Raw genomic sequence first — 15,363 nt, 5'->3', positions numbered from 1 at the left:
AGTACACTTCATTTTATTATACCATCAAGAAAACATTTCCAGGTTTATTACCAATTTCAGTTTCAAAACAAACTGATGGAAACTTATAGTCTTTAACATCTAGTGGTCATCAAAAATGGGTAAGCATATAAACAGTTAACTTAGTACTCCAAATTCAATGCACAAGAATCTTTTCTAGCGAAAGCATTTTTTTAAAAAAACTGCAGAACAATCTAAAAATCTGTTCATTTAAAGCATTTATGTATTAAAATAATATATTTCAATTGGTTATGGATATCACAAATAGAATGTAAAAGGTATCAGTTCTTCAAATACCATTTGTTTCATTCTGTTCAATTTTGGGTTTCCTGCTACCCATTCCACAGCTCAATCAAAATACAAATGCGTGCAAATTAAACAAGTTATTTAAAATGAAATAAAGTTCAAGGAGAACAAAATTTAGAATTAACTTATGAGGTAATCTTTACTTTCATCGTTCAAGTATCACAGTTCTGAGAAATGCCTCTCTTTTCAAAACCTATTTCATTTAAGATGCTTGCCTTCACGGAGCCCTTATTTCTAGAGCCCCAAAACAAGGTAAATAAAATCCCATGCTTCCTAGAATATTAAATACCATGCAGCATAGCATTAAAAGAATGTTAACTAACTTTAAAAGCAGAATTCTCTTATATTTTACTTTCTGACCAATTAAAAATAAGTTCATTAAAACCACTTGAAATTATGCATTTAACTTGAAATAAGTGACTAAAATTCCAACATAAACATAAGTAACTGTAACTAGCTCAATCCATCTAGTGCCCAAACAATGTAGTGAGGCAAAATGCCCAAAGAGAAAAGCATCGAGAGTGTATGGAAACGAGCACTGAGAAGCCACGCTCCCCAGAGCAAACGCAGAGCAGCCATGGGACTAAATTCACGCGCTCCTTTTGGGGACGCGAAGTGTCTCTCATATCTCTCTACACAACTTAAGAGTTCCTAAAGCAAGTCAGAGTGGACCATCAAACTGAAATATCCCATACTTGCCAGTGGTCAGCCAGTTGGGCTCGGAGGCTACATACTGCTCAGCCTGCCCTGGCTCCAGCCCAACCTGAAGCTCTGCTTTTAATGTCCGTATGCTGCAGAGAGGGGCAGGATGGAAGCCGTTCAAGGCCTGATGAAATGGAACGGTAAATTCCCACTTCCTATCGCCTGTCAACTTCCTATAGTTCAAATCACCCTTGAATAAAATTAAATGTGCCTTCTGCAGTTCAGCATACAAGTCAGGAGCAACCTGAGACATTACGCAGAATTCATGAGGCAGGGTCCAAAATATATGATCACGGTAAACCCATCTGCCCGTCTTTACATAGGCTTCCCACTCAGCCCCACACTTGGACATCCACTTATGATTAGACATTTTCATTTGTTCAATTAACCAGTTAAAATCACGGATAGTAGTATCGGACACAAACCACGGAATGGTTTTTCCATAAAAATGGATCTCAGTAGCCAGTTGAGAGGACAACAAAAAGTCAGCTAAAACTAAATCCGTAACAAGTTCAAACCCAGAATTATCCAGAACAATTACTACTCTGGTAATAGATGCTTTTTCTCTTGTTTTCTTGCAGTTGTTAAGCAGTGACCAAAGACGTTCCATGTCATTCACTAAAATCAAAGGTTTTAGTTCCTCCAAAGAATTAATTACATTGGTTTTCTGAGACCTGGTTTCCCCGCCTGATAGAGACAGATCACACTTATTCCCCCACAGTGAAATCTGAAAAAGAAAAAGTACAAAACTTTTACCCTTCTTTTGATTAACCAACAAAAACTCTATTGTGTAAAATGGGGGGGGGAGAGGTTGCTAAAACTATTCGTAAAATTCATATCTACAACACGCTTAATTTAAAATACCCATCAGATCTACACCTTCTCTAATAATGCAAAGACTGTGTTTCCATCATGATGTATAAACAAGGTTAAGACAATGAAACATTTAATTGGTCACTATGTAATAATTAAAAAAAAAAAAAACTGGTCTGAATGATGTTAACGATCTGTATGGCTTAAACCAGAATGATTTTGCATCTTGCAGATATTAGAATACGATCACACTGTAAAAAGAGGTTACAAAGTTTATTTAAAAATCTAAAGTCAAAAGAAAAATAAGTTCCCTTTTCCCTCCTCATATTCCTCCCCAAACGCTGTTTCTTTTACTACTTGTATAACCTTAGGACCAGGCAAACTCTCTGGGATTTAGGTCTCTTACTTGAAAAATAAAGAAATTGGGCAAGGTGATGTCTAAAGATCCCTCCAAGATCATCTATTATTCCATTTTAAATTGAAATAGTACTCAAGTTTATTTTATAGAAAATGGTACGTAGCCCCCTTTTTAAAGCTGTAATTAAATTACGTGTTTAGGGGCGCCTGGGTGGAACAGTGGTTAAGCGTCTGCCTTCGGCTCAGGGCGTGATCCCGGCGATCTGGGATCGAGCCCCACATCAGGCTCTTCTGCTATGAGCCTGCTTCTTCCTCTCCCACTCCCCCTGCTTGTGTTCCCTCTCTCGCTGGCTGTCTCTATCTGTCGAATAAATAAATAAAATCTTTTAAAAAAAAAATAAATAAATAAATAAATTACGCGTTTAGGAGTACAGGCTCTAGAATCAGAGAGACGTGGGTTGAAATCCCAGCATTTCCAGTTAACAGCCATTGGTAAAGTATATATGCTCCCTAAGGCTCAAGTCCCACAATGGAAAAATGACATAACAGCACTCACCTTGTAGTTACTGTGAGAGGTGACATAATACGTTTAACTAACACACCCAATACTCCATAAATATTAGCCAAAACAGACTCTACTCTTGTGTAATTCAAAGAGGAAAATGCACATTCTAAGAATATTATGTTTAAAATAAGACAGATGAATGGATGTTTTTAAGTGCAAGGCTTAAATATTAAGTGTCCATCTGATGCAGAAACACAACGGTGTGGGCGACGGCACTCCTCAGTTGACATCAGGGTCTCTGTCCACCGCCCACACAGTTTCCCTCACACCATCTTCCAGTTTGTAATTCCGCGTTAGGTTATGCCATTATTTGACTGTCTATATTCTCTCGAGATTACAAGTTCTATGATAGCAAGGACCGTCTGTTTTCCTCAACATCACAGGCCCCGCGTGCAGTTTGACAGAGCAGGTGCTGAAATGTTTGTGTGGACAGTGGGCTTTTAAAAACAGATCAACAGGGGTGCCTGGGTGGCTCAGTCGTTAAGCGTCTGCCTTCAGCTTAGGGCGTGATGCCAGAGTCCTGGGATTGAGCCCCACATCAGGCTCCTCTGCTGGGAGCCTGCTTCTCCCTCTCCCACTCCCCCTGCTTGTGTTCCCTCTCTCTCTGTCTCTCTCTCTCTCAACTAAATAAATAAAATCTTTAAAAAAACAAAAACAAAAACAGATCAACATTCCCTGCAAATTAAAACGCCCTTAGGTTTCTTGTAGGAAGTTAACCTGCTGGTCATCATGAGTACTAACGGAAGGCAACTTTGGCCTCCTTCACTTGGCCACATTCAATGACAGAAAACAGAGAGGTATTCCTTCTTCACAACTTACTATACTCACGGGACAAAGACACACTCAAAGACCGCCCTTGAAACAATGGGCCAGCTACAGGTAAGGACTGACATGTTACTGGTTTTTTTTCTTTTCTTTTTTAATTCTAAATTAAGCATAAAGGCTAGTTTCAACTGGGGGAAACAACTAGGCTTATTATTTAATAATACCCTGCCAACTTATCTTCCAAACTCAAAATAAGCCTTTCCCTCTTAATCATGCAGCTTACTCTGCTTGCCCTCAAAGCTTTATCAGGATTCTGCAGTCTCTACTTTCAAAGTATTTCCAGAATACTGGTGACATTTAACACCTCTTCTTGGTCCAGTCATCCCTCCCGGAGTCACATCAATAACAGACTTCCCCATGTCTAGCCTTGTACCCCTTCAGTGTGTCCTGAGAAGTCATCCTTGAAACAAGTCAATCCTCGTTACTCCTCTGATGAAAACGCTCGAATAGCTCCCCCGTGATGGCAATGTGAGTAAAAACCGAAATCTCACCTTTGCTTACGAGGCCCTTCCAGGCCCCTCACCTCACTTATTTCCTGCAGAATCCCCTGGCAGCTTCTCTCACATACTTGCCAGTTTCCCACGTCAGGTACCCTGGCAGGAACACTCCCCCAGACCTGCATGTGACTCACTCCCTCGCCGGCTTTGCATCTTTCCCCATCACCTTCTGAGGCCCTTCCCTGGCAGCCCCGCTTTAAACGGTACCCCTGCATCTCCTCCAACATCCCCATTCTCCTGCCCTGCTCTATCTTACTTCGTGGCATTTCCTAACAGCATCTGCTTCTGGAAATGTTTCTAACTTTGTCTGGGAGATGAGGGCTGGGGATACTGTTGTGTAAAACCCCGCATTTTCAAATAGTTCTGATTCTAATAACACATCTTAAGGATGTGTTCAAATGAGAATTAAAAACTAAATGCAAGACAGATGAAGAAATGTAATAGAATCCTATTAAAGAGGCCACAGACCCCCTGAGTGTTTCCACCTGACGGTAAGAGCAGGCTGGGTGTTCTAGGCTCTGTGCTCCCCACTGACACGACTGAATCCACTTTCATTCTCACAAGGTATGTACTGCCATCTTCATTTAACACAGGAGGAAACTAGCTCAGAGAGACTAAGTAACTTGCCTCAGGCCCAACAACAAGTAAGTGACAGAACCAGCATTCAAGTCCAAGTCAGGCTAGGCCGACCAAGTGACTATGAAGTATTCTCTCAAGAATGACAGAGGCTATGAAGCCAGAGAACTCTTGTGCCACTAAAATCACCTCCAGCTGAAGAGATTTCAAGACTCATTTTCAGAGATTAAGTGGATTTTCAGCTCTTGAATAACACTATTACTAAAATGATAAAAAATGATCAATTATAAGTTAAATGACAATATATACACGTGCTTTGTTGTTAAATCAATGCCACTTTATTTTTTTAACTATTTAAATACACAAAATATACTCAGGAGGTTAATTATCACATTTACCTGAAGAAGTTGGAAAAATTCATCTCTCAGCTGATTTTCATCTAGGTCTTCGATGGCTCTTACCACCTCTTGCAGGTGAGTACACAGAGCAATGATAGATTCCTGTGACTCAAAGAAATTTTGGTCTTTGGATTCTTTAAACACATCAAAGTCATCAATTGGTGGACTATAGGAGGAGAAAAACATAGAGGTGAAACATTTCTATAACTCTGTACCTTTTTTTTTTTAACATTTGGATAATTTGCAGTTGTTTAAAGGAAAGTGAGTAGAAGTATCTAATCTCAAAAATGACTGGTAATAGATACTGTATCAAACATAAATCAGGTTACAGAAAAATGAATAGTTATCAAATTACACAAAATAAATCAAATTACACAAAAATAAATCCCCAAACTCATTTTAGTTAACTGTCACAAGTTCCCTACTCAAATATTTTACTGGAATTTGAAGTAATTATAGTGATATATCCATAATTATTTACCCAGTTAGGGGTTCCAGAGCAAAAGTAGAAAGCAACAACATTTCAAGATAACTGCTTTAGTTTAACAAGTATTTTTGGGGGTTCTAGATGTGGCAGGGTTCCATGAAACAAACATATGGGTATCAATATTTGAACACAATATGGTAATTACCAACAGAGTCAAACATACAGTATTATGGGAACCCAAAAACTACTTGAGAGAAATCAGAAAATATTCAGTAAATTTTACTATAATAACAAATTTTGACTACATATATGTAGTTTTTGGGTTTTAACCAATGGTGATATATGTGTCAGGGCTTTATGCTGTCCAATGAGAGATCAAGTAATATTAATACTGGCCTAAGAACATAACTAGCAAGGTATAAATAAGAACATCATAGACTTTACAGAACCAAACACAAAAGACATTCAGATCATCTGAACTTCTAAATTAGCAACTTTTTCCAGGGGTCCTCTACCTCAGGATAAAAACAATGTAACTGATGTGGGACTGACTTCAAAAACAAACGCATACCAGAATTTATACATCCCCATGATTGCAGTCTCTTTCAAGTCTCCCTGGGAAGCTACACCCTATTCCAAGGATGCTGCCATTGCTCAAAGCACTTCTGGGATTTTCTTTAGAACTTGTGGCACATTATTGAACGTCCTATCAGTGAGAGCACATCTTTATCCTTTGGGGTTTATTTGGAGCCAAAGTCACTCAGAGAAGTTTCAGTAGAATGATGTGTGTAAATCAAACGGAGTAATAGTTTGATTTTTGTTATCAAACATGAAGAAGAACTAAAAAATAGTGAGACTAATTTTTTTTAGGTTCTGAAAGAGGTTCCAAAGAATTAAAAGATGTTTTTAGCAACGACAGCATTGCCAAAATAAATCGGTCTCTCAAGGTGACTTAAAGAGATAAGAATTACTTGGACGCACAGGTTCCAGTGTAGGGGTCAGCAAACTGCAGCTCGCAGACCCAGTGTAGCCCACCACCTGTTTTTGTATGACCTGTAAGCTAAGAATGATCTTTATACTTCTGAGTGGTTGAAAAAAAGGGTATTTTACGAAACACAAAATTCAAATTTCAGTGTCCATAAATAACGTGTTATCGGAGCACAGCCACACTTGTTCATTTACGTACTGTTTGTAGCTGCTTTGCAGGCAAGGTCAGAGCTGAGTAGCTGCAACAAAGCCCATATGGCCCCCACAGCCTAAAACGTTTACTATCCCGCCCTTTACAGGAAAAGTTTGCCAATCCTTGTTCTAATGTTTTATTCATAAATCATTAAACCCACACCTCTTATTAAGAATGAACCTTATTCCTTGTATTTAAGAGTAAACTCATATACTTACATATGATTTCTGATTTTAAAAAATGTTTGCTATTTTAGAATCTACTAAAGCTGTGTATGTGCACCCACTATGACCCTGTGGTTCACTCCTAGATACACACCCAACAGGAAGACATGCGTCTGCTCACCAAAAACATGTGTTCGAAGGCTTGTAGCAGCATTCTTCATAATAACCCCAAATTGGGAACTACTCCAATATCCATCAATAATAGAATAAACAGTGTGTGATATATTCATATAACACAATACAATATAGCAATGAAAATGATTAACATTTATATGCAACAATATGGATGAATCTCACCAACATAATGCCGAATGAAAAAAGCCAGACACAAAATTAGATCCAATATAATTTCATTTAAATGAAGTTTATCATGTACTGTTTGGTGACTAACATAACATAATAAAAAAAATTTTTTTTAAATAAAGCTTGTCATTTGGGAAAAAATAAAAAATAAATGCAGTTTAAAAACAGGCAAAACTAACGCAGGTCAGGACAGCGTTATCCTTGAGGGGCAGGAATGGCAGGACCGAAAGCGCCATATGCGAGGCTTCTTTGAGTCCAATAAGGTTCTGCCTCTTGATCTGGGTGCTTGGAATGTAAGCATATTCTGGTAAAGATTGTTGAACACTTAAGATATGTTCTGGATGTATATTATACTTTAATAAAAGCTTTAAAATGCCCATTTTCTCCATACTTTCATTTTTCAATATCTGAAGTATATTTTCTTAATATTTAAATTTTGCATATGGCTGACATTTTGAGTCTTAATTTAGACTACTCAACTATTTAACTCTGATAAAAACTAAAACACACATCTTGACAAAGAAAATTATAAGTATGTTTCAGTATAAGGGACAAAAATCAACATAAACATGTCTTAAAGACAATGTGTGCTTTGGGATCCTGGAAAAGTAAAGACCCTTCTTTGGTCACTGGAGCTGTATCACTGGCCCAGGATAGGAACTCCTCCTACGAACTGGACATTTAAAAACTTTCAGTACTGGTCCTGCTACAGGATATTTCTTCCTTACACTGACCTAAAACCAGAGTTCTGATATAAATTCCCTGACTTCTGAGTGTCTGCCGCAGAGATGACCTGAGGAGAGTTCTACATCCATGACTGACTAACATTCTTGTTCTTGCAACTGAAAGCTAAATTTTGCCTCAACCCCTTTTAACAAGCTGTTCCTGAACCAGTGGGTATCAATCCAGGATGTGAGGAATCTCCCTGAGGTGTGAAAAGAAAAACTGATGCCCAGGCCCCACCGCAGACAAAGTAAACCATTAGTGGTTATTTTAATATAATGACTTCAAACCCTGCGTGTTTAAAAAAAAAAAAAAAAGATTCCTCACCTAACTGGGTTATAAATGTGTAGCCAGGTTTGTAAACTTCTACCCTAGATTTAATTCTGAACCCGATCTACCTCTAAAATCAAACTCAGAAACACATTCCTTTTACTTTTCTAACTTCCAAACTCCCCCAACCCTGTGCAGGGAGCCACCCCATGTTTCAACACTTCTGTAACTTTGGCTCATATCATGGATGTTTTCCAGAATTATGAAACTCTCACCCAGAATTTCAGACTCACGTTAGTCCTTGACAGACATCTAAATTTACTGCTTGGAAAAAGATGGTTTAATGAGGGCTCTAAGCTGATTTAAATAGACCAGGGTCAAGTACAGGCTATACCATTTACAAGCCATGTAACCCTGGGTAACTTGTTAACATTGGACCTTGATTTCCTCAACGGAAACCATAATAATACCTACACTTCACCGGGCTGCAAAGTAACTGGAACATAGCTGGTGTTCAACACATGACCGCTCCTAGTATTGGCAATAGTCTTGCTCAGTTGCCTCCCATGTGCCAGGCAATGTGCTAGATATCTAACAGTGTATTTTGCCTTGAGAGCAAAAGTTCTAAAATACAGTGGGTGCGGGGTGAGAAACCATTAAGTAATTAAATTTAATTTAATACACTTATTCAGCAAAAACACGTTGTGACTTTAAAAAGTAATTTCTACGGGCACCTGGGTGGTGCAGTCAGTTGAGCATCTGACTCTTGGTTTCAGCTCAGGTCATAATTCCAGGACCCTGGGATCAAGCCCCACTTCGGGCTCCATGCTGAGCACGGAGTCTGCTTGAGATTCTTGCTCTCTCCCTCTGCCCCTCACACTCGTGCTGTCTCTCTCTAAAATTAAATAAATAAAATCTTAAAAACAATTATTTAATTTTAAAAAAATTTCTAAAGATTAAGACAGAAAAAGCTAATGAACAGACTTAAATTGTTTCCCCAAATAATTTTTTTATTTTACTATTAGTGCTGGTTTGATCAATTGCTTTCAATTATTCTTTCCTATGTTTAGGAACAGATACCAAAGAATTCCTCTTATTTAGCAAACCTGTATTTTTGTAATCAGTGCCCTAAAAGGATGATCCACATTACATTACACTTTTTTTTTTTTTTAAGATTTTATTTATTTATTTGACAGAGAGACAGCCAACGAGAGAGGGAACACAAGCAGGGGGAGTGGGAGAGGAAGAAGCAGGCTCCCAGCAGAGGAGCCTGATGTGGGGCTCGATCCCAGGACTCCGGGATCATGCCCTGAGCCAAAGGCAGACGCTTAACGACTGAGCCACCCAGGCGCCCCTACACTTTCTTCTGCTCTCTAAATCAGTTCTATATCAGAATTTTCCTAGGAAAAAATTAAATTAGTATAAACAAGCCTATAAAAAGTGATTTTATATATGTTTAACTTTTAAAGTCTGTCTCTATTTAGCCCATTAAAAAAAAGGCTAAAAATTAAGATGGTGCAAGAAACACCATAGTGATTCACTGATCTGTTGACTCCTTGCCCCAAGTTAACTGACATATTACCTATTTTAATAAGCAAAACATGCTTCCTTTGTTCTGTCTTGTTCTACTGAAATAGTTTTTTCAAATTAACATTTTTTGTTCAATAAATACAATTTGTTTCTCTCTAAAAGTAAGTCTTTGTAAGAATTTTTAATTAGTTCCCACTTCAGATATATCCTTTTTTTAAATATTTCATTTTTAATAATCTCTATACCAAACGTGAGGCTGGAACTTAGAACACTGAGATCAAGAGTCGCATGCTCTACTGACCAAGCCAGCCAGGCACCCTCAGATATTATATCTTACATCTATTCTGGGCAACTGGGTTGTAATTGCCAAGAATCTATTATATCGGTAACACTTGCAGAAACATCCAATACTGCCATTAATATCTGTTGAACTGAATTCTGGCTCCCACTGGCTTTTATTTTTAAACTTATCATTTTATAATTTCAAAAAAGCATTAAGTCATCTAAACATTTATTATTTGATGTTATATACTTACCTCTGGATAATTGCTTCATGAATTCTACGATACATGTAGCATTCTACAAATAACCAAGGTGAGTAAAACCACCTGGGTTTTCCATCATTTTCATTTAAAAGACTCTGTTGATATTCTAGGTACTGATTCCATATGTCAGTATCAACAAACTTCTCAACAAAGGGGATTATTGGTTTATCTGTTTGCAATTCATTTCGTAATTTAGAAAGAAGAGAAATTGCTTTCTTTTCAGCTTCTGTGCCTTTCTGCAGAAACATGAAAAAGTATTTAAATATTTAAAAAATATGTGAAAAATCTATATTTAAATATATAATTTACATATGTAAACAATTAATTTACATATGAATAAGCCCTCTAGGATAACACATTTTTAAGGTCCTAAACTAAAGAAGGAAAAAAATACTAGATTTCAAAGCTAACTTTTTATGTCTTTTACAAACTATTATAAACATTGAAATTCAGAATTCTTAAGTTGAAAATCAAAGGACACACACATTATCCTATCTTAGCTATTCTGCCTTTTTTAAGTTTCTTCTAAGGAACCAGAGTTCTTCTCTAGAGGAGGAATGATCCTTACCACAGACGGAAAACTGCTATTGTGTTTCTGTTAAAGAGTTAACAAAAAATTAAAGTGAAAACACAGTATTACCTCTCCATGTTTCTCAAAAAATTCACTTTTATGTCGATGCAATGTATCAATAGCCTTGGTTAAGATCTGTGGTATTCTGTCTTTAATTGTAAGATACGCAAATGATCTGGAAAAGAGAGCCACATACACAGTATATTAGAGTTAAAATACCAGCAGAATGGCCATCTTCCAGTTTCATTTGAATTAAAATGCCTTTTCATACAAACATTATAAAATAAGCCACCGTTGTTTGACCATGATAGTAAGACAAGAAAATCCGAAAACTTCTCTGGTGTTACAGGTCACGAAAGCTAAACATTCTTCGTGCTTCTAATCCCAGATTCTCCCCTCGAGACTGTCCCATGATTATCCTTCCCATTCTCTTCCTTTTATTTTCTCGAATCAGAAACGTAACAATGTGATAGGAAAAAGGATTTATCCCAAAAAGGAAATTAGGATAAAAGAATTTATACTAAAATATATACTAAAATACATAAAAATTTATACTAATATATATAATAAATATACACTAAAATATATAAAAATTTATACTAAAACTCTTGTTTCGGGTTTATTACTTACTAAGTGACTTCACATACTTAGAAAGGCGAATGAGGCAACAGATGTAAAACTGTGTGAAAGCCTCTACTGGGCTAGAAGATCAAGAATGAAAGATACTTTATTAACCTGCTTTTCTCTTTTCTCTTAGTCTATATTCTTAGCCAATTTTAATTCTCTTCAAAGGTTTTCTCTCCTGCCTTCTCTACCTGCACAATGACTCCATCCATCTTACTCTGCCCCCAAACAAAATTAAGGCATGTTACCATCACATTTTCCCAACCAAAAAATTAGGAGACTTTCTAGAAGTGTTAAAGAATGAAAAAGGCTGGAGGAAAAACTTGAGCATACTTGCATCAAAAAAAATAAGATACTCTTGATTTTAGGCATACAAAAATCAAGATTTACAGATTATTATTTTATACATAATTAATTTTTAAGCAAATGCATATGACTCAGTTGGAAAAAAAAGACTTCAGGAGCGCCTGGGTGACTCAGTTGGTTAAGCGGCTGCCTTCAGCCGGGTCATAATCCCAGGGTCCTCGGATCGAGCCCCCGTGTAGGCCTCCTTGCTCAGCCGGAGCCTGCTTCTCCCTCTCCCTCTGTCTGCTGCTCCCCCTGCTTGTTCTCTCTCTCTCTCTCTCTGTTAAATAAATAGATAAAATCTTTAAAAGACTTAAGTGATGAAATTCTGCGCATTTCTAGAGCACAAAACTTAGCTGATCCGTTCATTTCTACCTTCACATCACCAAAGTACGGTAGTTAAGTTTTGGGGGAGTCAGAAGTTATACGCAGATTTTCCAAAGAAGAGGAAAGGAGGGGTGTCAGGGCCCCTAACCTCAACCCACTCCCACCTGTGTATGGGTCAACAGTCCTACTAAATTTCCTCAGAGTTTCCTCAAAGGTCTGCATCTGTGAGGGTAAAGTCCCAGGTCAGGACTAAAGTAGAGCCAGAGGAATCTAGGGCTCAAAATTTAAGGTTCCACACACTCCCTTATATTTTGCATGACTGAACGAGTGCCTGCTCAAATTCTGGGCCATTAGTGTCTCTCCAGCCTCATTCTATTCCCGTTAAGCTCAATTTCCTCTACGTGCTCCTTTGGGCGGGGGCAGTATTTTGCAAGACATAGCGCAAAGATAAATTTGGCTATTCAATTTATACAAATAAATATATTTTTTATAGTCGTCCACAACTTTATCCAGAAATCTGTGACATGACGCGTAAAAAGCGAAAAGCTGCAGGCACTGATAGTGGGATCACGAATTAATCTCAACGGCAATAGGAAGAAACATTTCTCGATAAATCTGAGATTCCTAACTTTTGCAGAAAAATTTAGCCCCCCAAAAGTGCGTTTATTAGAGTAAAGATGAGTAGAGCCATGCCGCTGTTAACATCCTGAAAGGGGATAGAGGAACATAAACTCTCAAGTCATGAGTCAAACAAAACAGCAGCACCGGATCACTTGAAAGACAAGTTATCTGATCGACATAAATTATAACATAAGCCTACGAAAAGGCCTGAACAAGGACAGTAGAGAGAAGCCGGATGACCGGAGGATTTCGGCGGGGTGCGTAGTCCGCTCCCAGCAGTCAGGGAGAAGGCTGGAAACCGATCCGAGTCCGGAGCCCGGAGCCCGGCGGGCAGCCGCAGCCAGCAGGCTTCGCCCCCCTGCCCTGGGCCGCCTCGCTCCCCGAGGAAGCCGAGCCGACGCGCCGGCGAGCGGGGCCGAACGGCTGGACCAGGCGTCCCCGGCCCGCCGCAGCATTCCTGATGGTTACCCAGAGGTTCCCGGCGAGGCCCGGCTTTCCGGAGAAGCAGGGAGGGGGAAGAGCAGCGGAGGGACTGGGCGAGGAAAGCGACACGAACCCTTCGTCCTGTCCCGAGAGGGACGCCGGAGTCCCGGCCATCACCTCTGCCGTGCGGGCGCCAACGCTCGCGTCGCACCCGCTGCACAAGAGGCGGTGCCGGCGCCAAGGAAGAGCTAAGAAAGGGAGGGGCATGGGTTAAAAAAATGCGTTTGAATGAAGAAACTTTATTTGGTGCCCGCGGAAGAGACAAACAACGGTCGGCTGGAAGACGAGGAGATCTTCCGGGGACGAGGGCGGGGACAACTAAGGGCGACGAGCGCAGCGGAATAAGGAAGCAGGCGGAGGCGGAAGCAAGCAGGGACCGGGAGGTCCCAGACACTAGGGAGCGGAAAAGGTCGCGGCGACGCGGATCACGTGGTCCGGCAGTCACGTGCACCCGGCGGCCCACGTTCTGCCGGGCCGGCAGTTCTGCGCGCTTGCGCAGTGCGGGCACTGGTACGGTCGCCGGCCCGGCAGTGCAGGCTGCGGGAAGCGGGAGGTTCGGATACCGCTCTTGTGTCTTACCTGCAGCCGGGTCGCGGAAGCTTGCGCGCTTGGCACGTCCCTCTTCTTTTCCGGCGGAGAGGTTAGTGCATTGCCTTTCTTCCGCAGCTTGTATGGGCCCTCCCAGCGGTCCTCACCTTTGATCCCGGCCGCTCTGAACCGCTCGGGTCACCAGGTTTCACCGGAACCTATGCGGTGATCTTTGGTTGACTTAGCTGGGAGTAAAAAAGCACGCAATCCATAAACACTTACTGAACCTTTTTTTGAGGTAGTCTATAGCGCTTACCACAAAGATTTTTTTTTTTTAATTGAGCTTAAGGAATTGGAAGGCATGCTCCCAAAGATTAGCGCCGCTCTTCCTTTGAATCGTAACCTGGCTGATACTGTTTTCTTATTTGGTATTATTGTTCTTAAGAAGTAGGAAATGTGCCTAGGAACTGAGTAGCTGCCTTGTGTTTCATTCAGAAAATATCAGTGGAATACCTACTGTATAGTGGGCACTGTGATCAAAGGCACAGCATGAATGGAAGACAAATCTTATCCTCAAGAAGCTTACATTCTACGGAAGGGAGAGGGAAATCTATTCTTTCCTCTAATGTTCTCTCCTTTAGCTTTGTCACTATTTTTTTAAAGAATTTATCTTTTTTAAAAAAAATAATCTCTACACCCAACATGGGGCTCAAACTCACAGCCCAGAGATCTACCGACTGAGCCAGCCAGGCGTCCCTGGCTTTGTCACTACTTAACATATATTTTTCTGACTTACCCAGTTTATGTTCTGGCATCTCCAATGTGATGTAAGTTTCAAAAGGTAGGGATTTTCGTCTGTTTTGTTTTCATGTGTATTATCAGCAATTAGGACAAAGTCTGGCACATGGTAGGAACTCAGTTCATCTTTGCTATATGAATTGACAAATTAGAAATAGAAGGCATTCAAGTGATGTTCAATGCAATGGAAAAATTAATTAATTTTTAAACAGTGGAGGAAGATAGAGAGTTGGTTGTGCATTTTAAATGAAGTGATTGGGGAAGACTTCAGTGGGTAGGAGTCTGTTGGAGCAAAGATCTGAAGGAGGTGAGGAAATGAGCCTTACAGATTCTTAGGAGAAGAGCATAAGGAACAGTCAGTACAAAAAGTACCAAGATCCAGAGTGACTGGAGCAAAATGAGCAAGGCATAGAGCTGTAGGAGATTTAAGGTGGAGAGAAGGGCCAGAGAATGTAGGACCATGCATCCCTTTTAAGGTCTTTGGCTTTTATTTCAAGTAAGATGAGAGGCCAGCTTCAAATTTGGTGCAAGAGGAAAGATGTGATCCGACGTAGGTCTTCAGAGGATTGCTTTGGTTGCTGTGTTGAGAAGAATCTGTAGGGGGTGAAGAACAGAAGCAGGGAGACTGCTTAGGCGGCTCTTACAATAATGGAAAGACAGCAACTTGGACCAGGGTGGTAGCAGTATCGGTTGAGACCTGGTGCACATAAAGCCAGTGGGATTTGCTGACATACTGGGTATGGAGAATGAAGAGGCAAGGTGGATTGTAGGTTTTTGCCTTTAGCAAAGATAAGAATATAATTGCTA

The 15,363-nt window shown here is 39.8% G+C and overlaps 2 protein-coding genes across 5 annotated transcripts in view; one reads left to right on the top strand and one right to left on the bottom strand.

Moving 5' to 3' along the window:
- On the bottom strand, positions 1–13,460 carry ARMT1 (acidic residue methyltransferase 1). The gene is made up of 5 exons (XM_008694995.2): positions 13,304–13,460; positions 10,900–11,005; positions 10,251–10,495; positions 5,058–5,223; positions 1–1,753 (listed from the first exon to the last, which is right to left on the bottom strand). Exons 1-5 carry the CDS (start codon positions 13,435–13,437, stop codon positions 986–988), a joined length of 1,419 nt encoding a protein of 472 aa, XP_008693217.2. The 5' UTR covers positions 13,438–13,460; the 3' UTR covers positions 1–985.
- Positions 13,461–13,603: 143 nt separating this feature from the next.
- Positions 13,604–15,363, top strand: part of RMND1 (required for meiotic nuclear division 1 homolog) — a 39,675-nt gene continuing 37,915 nt past the window's right edge. The window contains exon 1 of one of the 4 annotated variants that reach the window (XM_008695000.2): positions 13,604–13,870. The gene's annotated coding sequence lies outside the window, so the exon portion shown is untranslated. The remainder of the gene's footprint in view (positions 13,871–15,363) is intronic. The other 3 variants (XM_040627965.1, XM_040627966.1, XM_008694999.2) reach the window with 3 other exon arrangements.

This window comes from Ursus maritimus, unplaced genomic scaffold, assembly GCF_017311325.1.
Source record: "Ursus maritimus isolate PB19 unplaced genomic scaffold, ASM1731132v1 scaffold_13, whole genome shotgun sequence".
Taxonomy (NCBI): Eukaryota; Metazoa; Chordata; class Mammalia; order Carnivora; family Ursidae; genus Ursus; species Ursus maritimus.
This window is presented reverse-complemented; position numbering and strand designations above follow the sequence as displayed.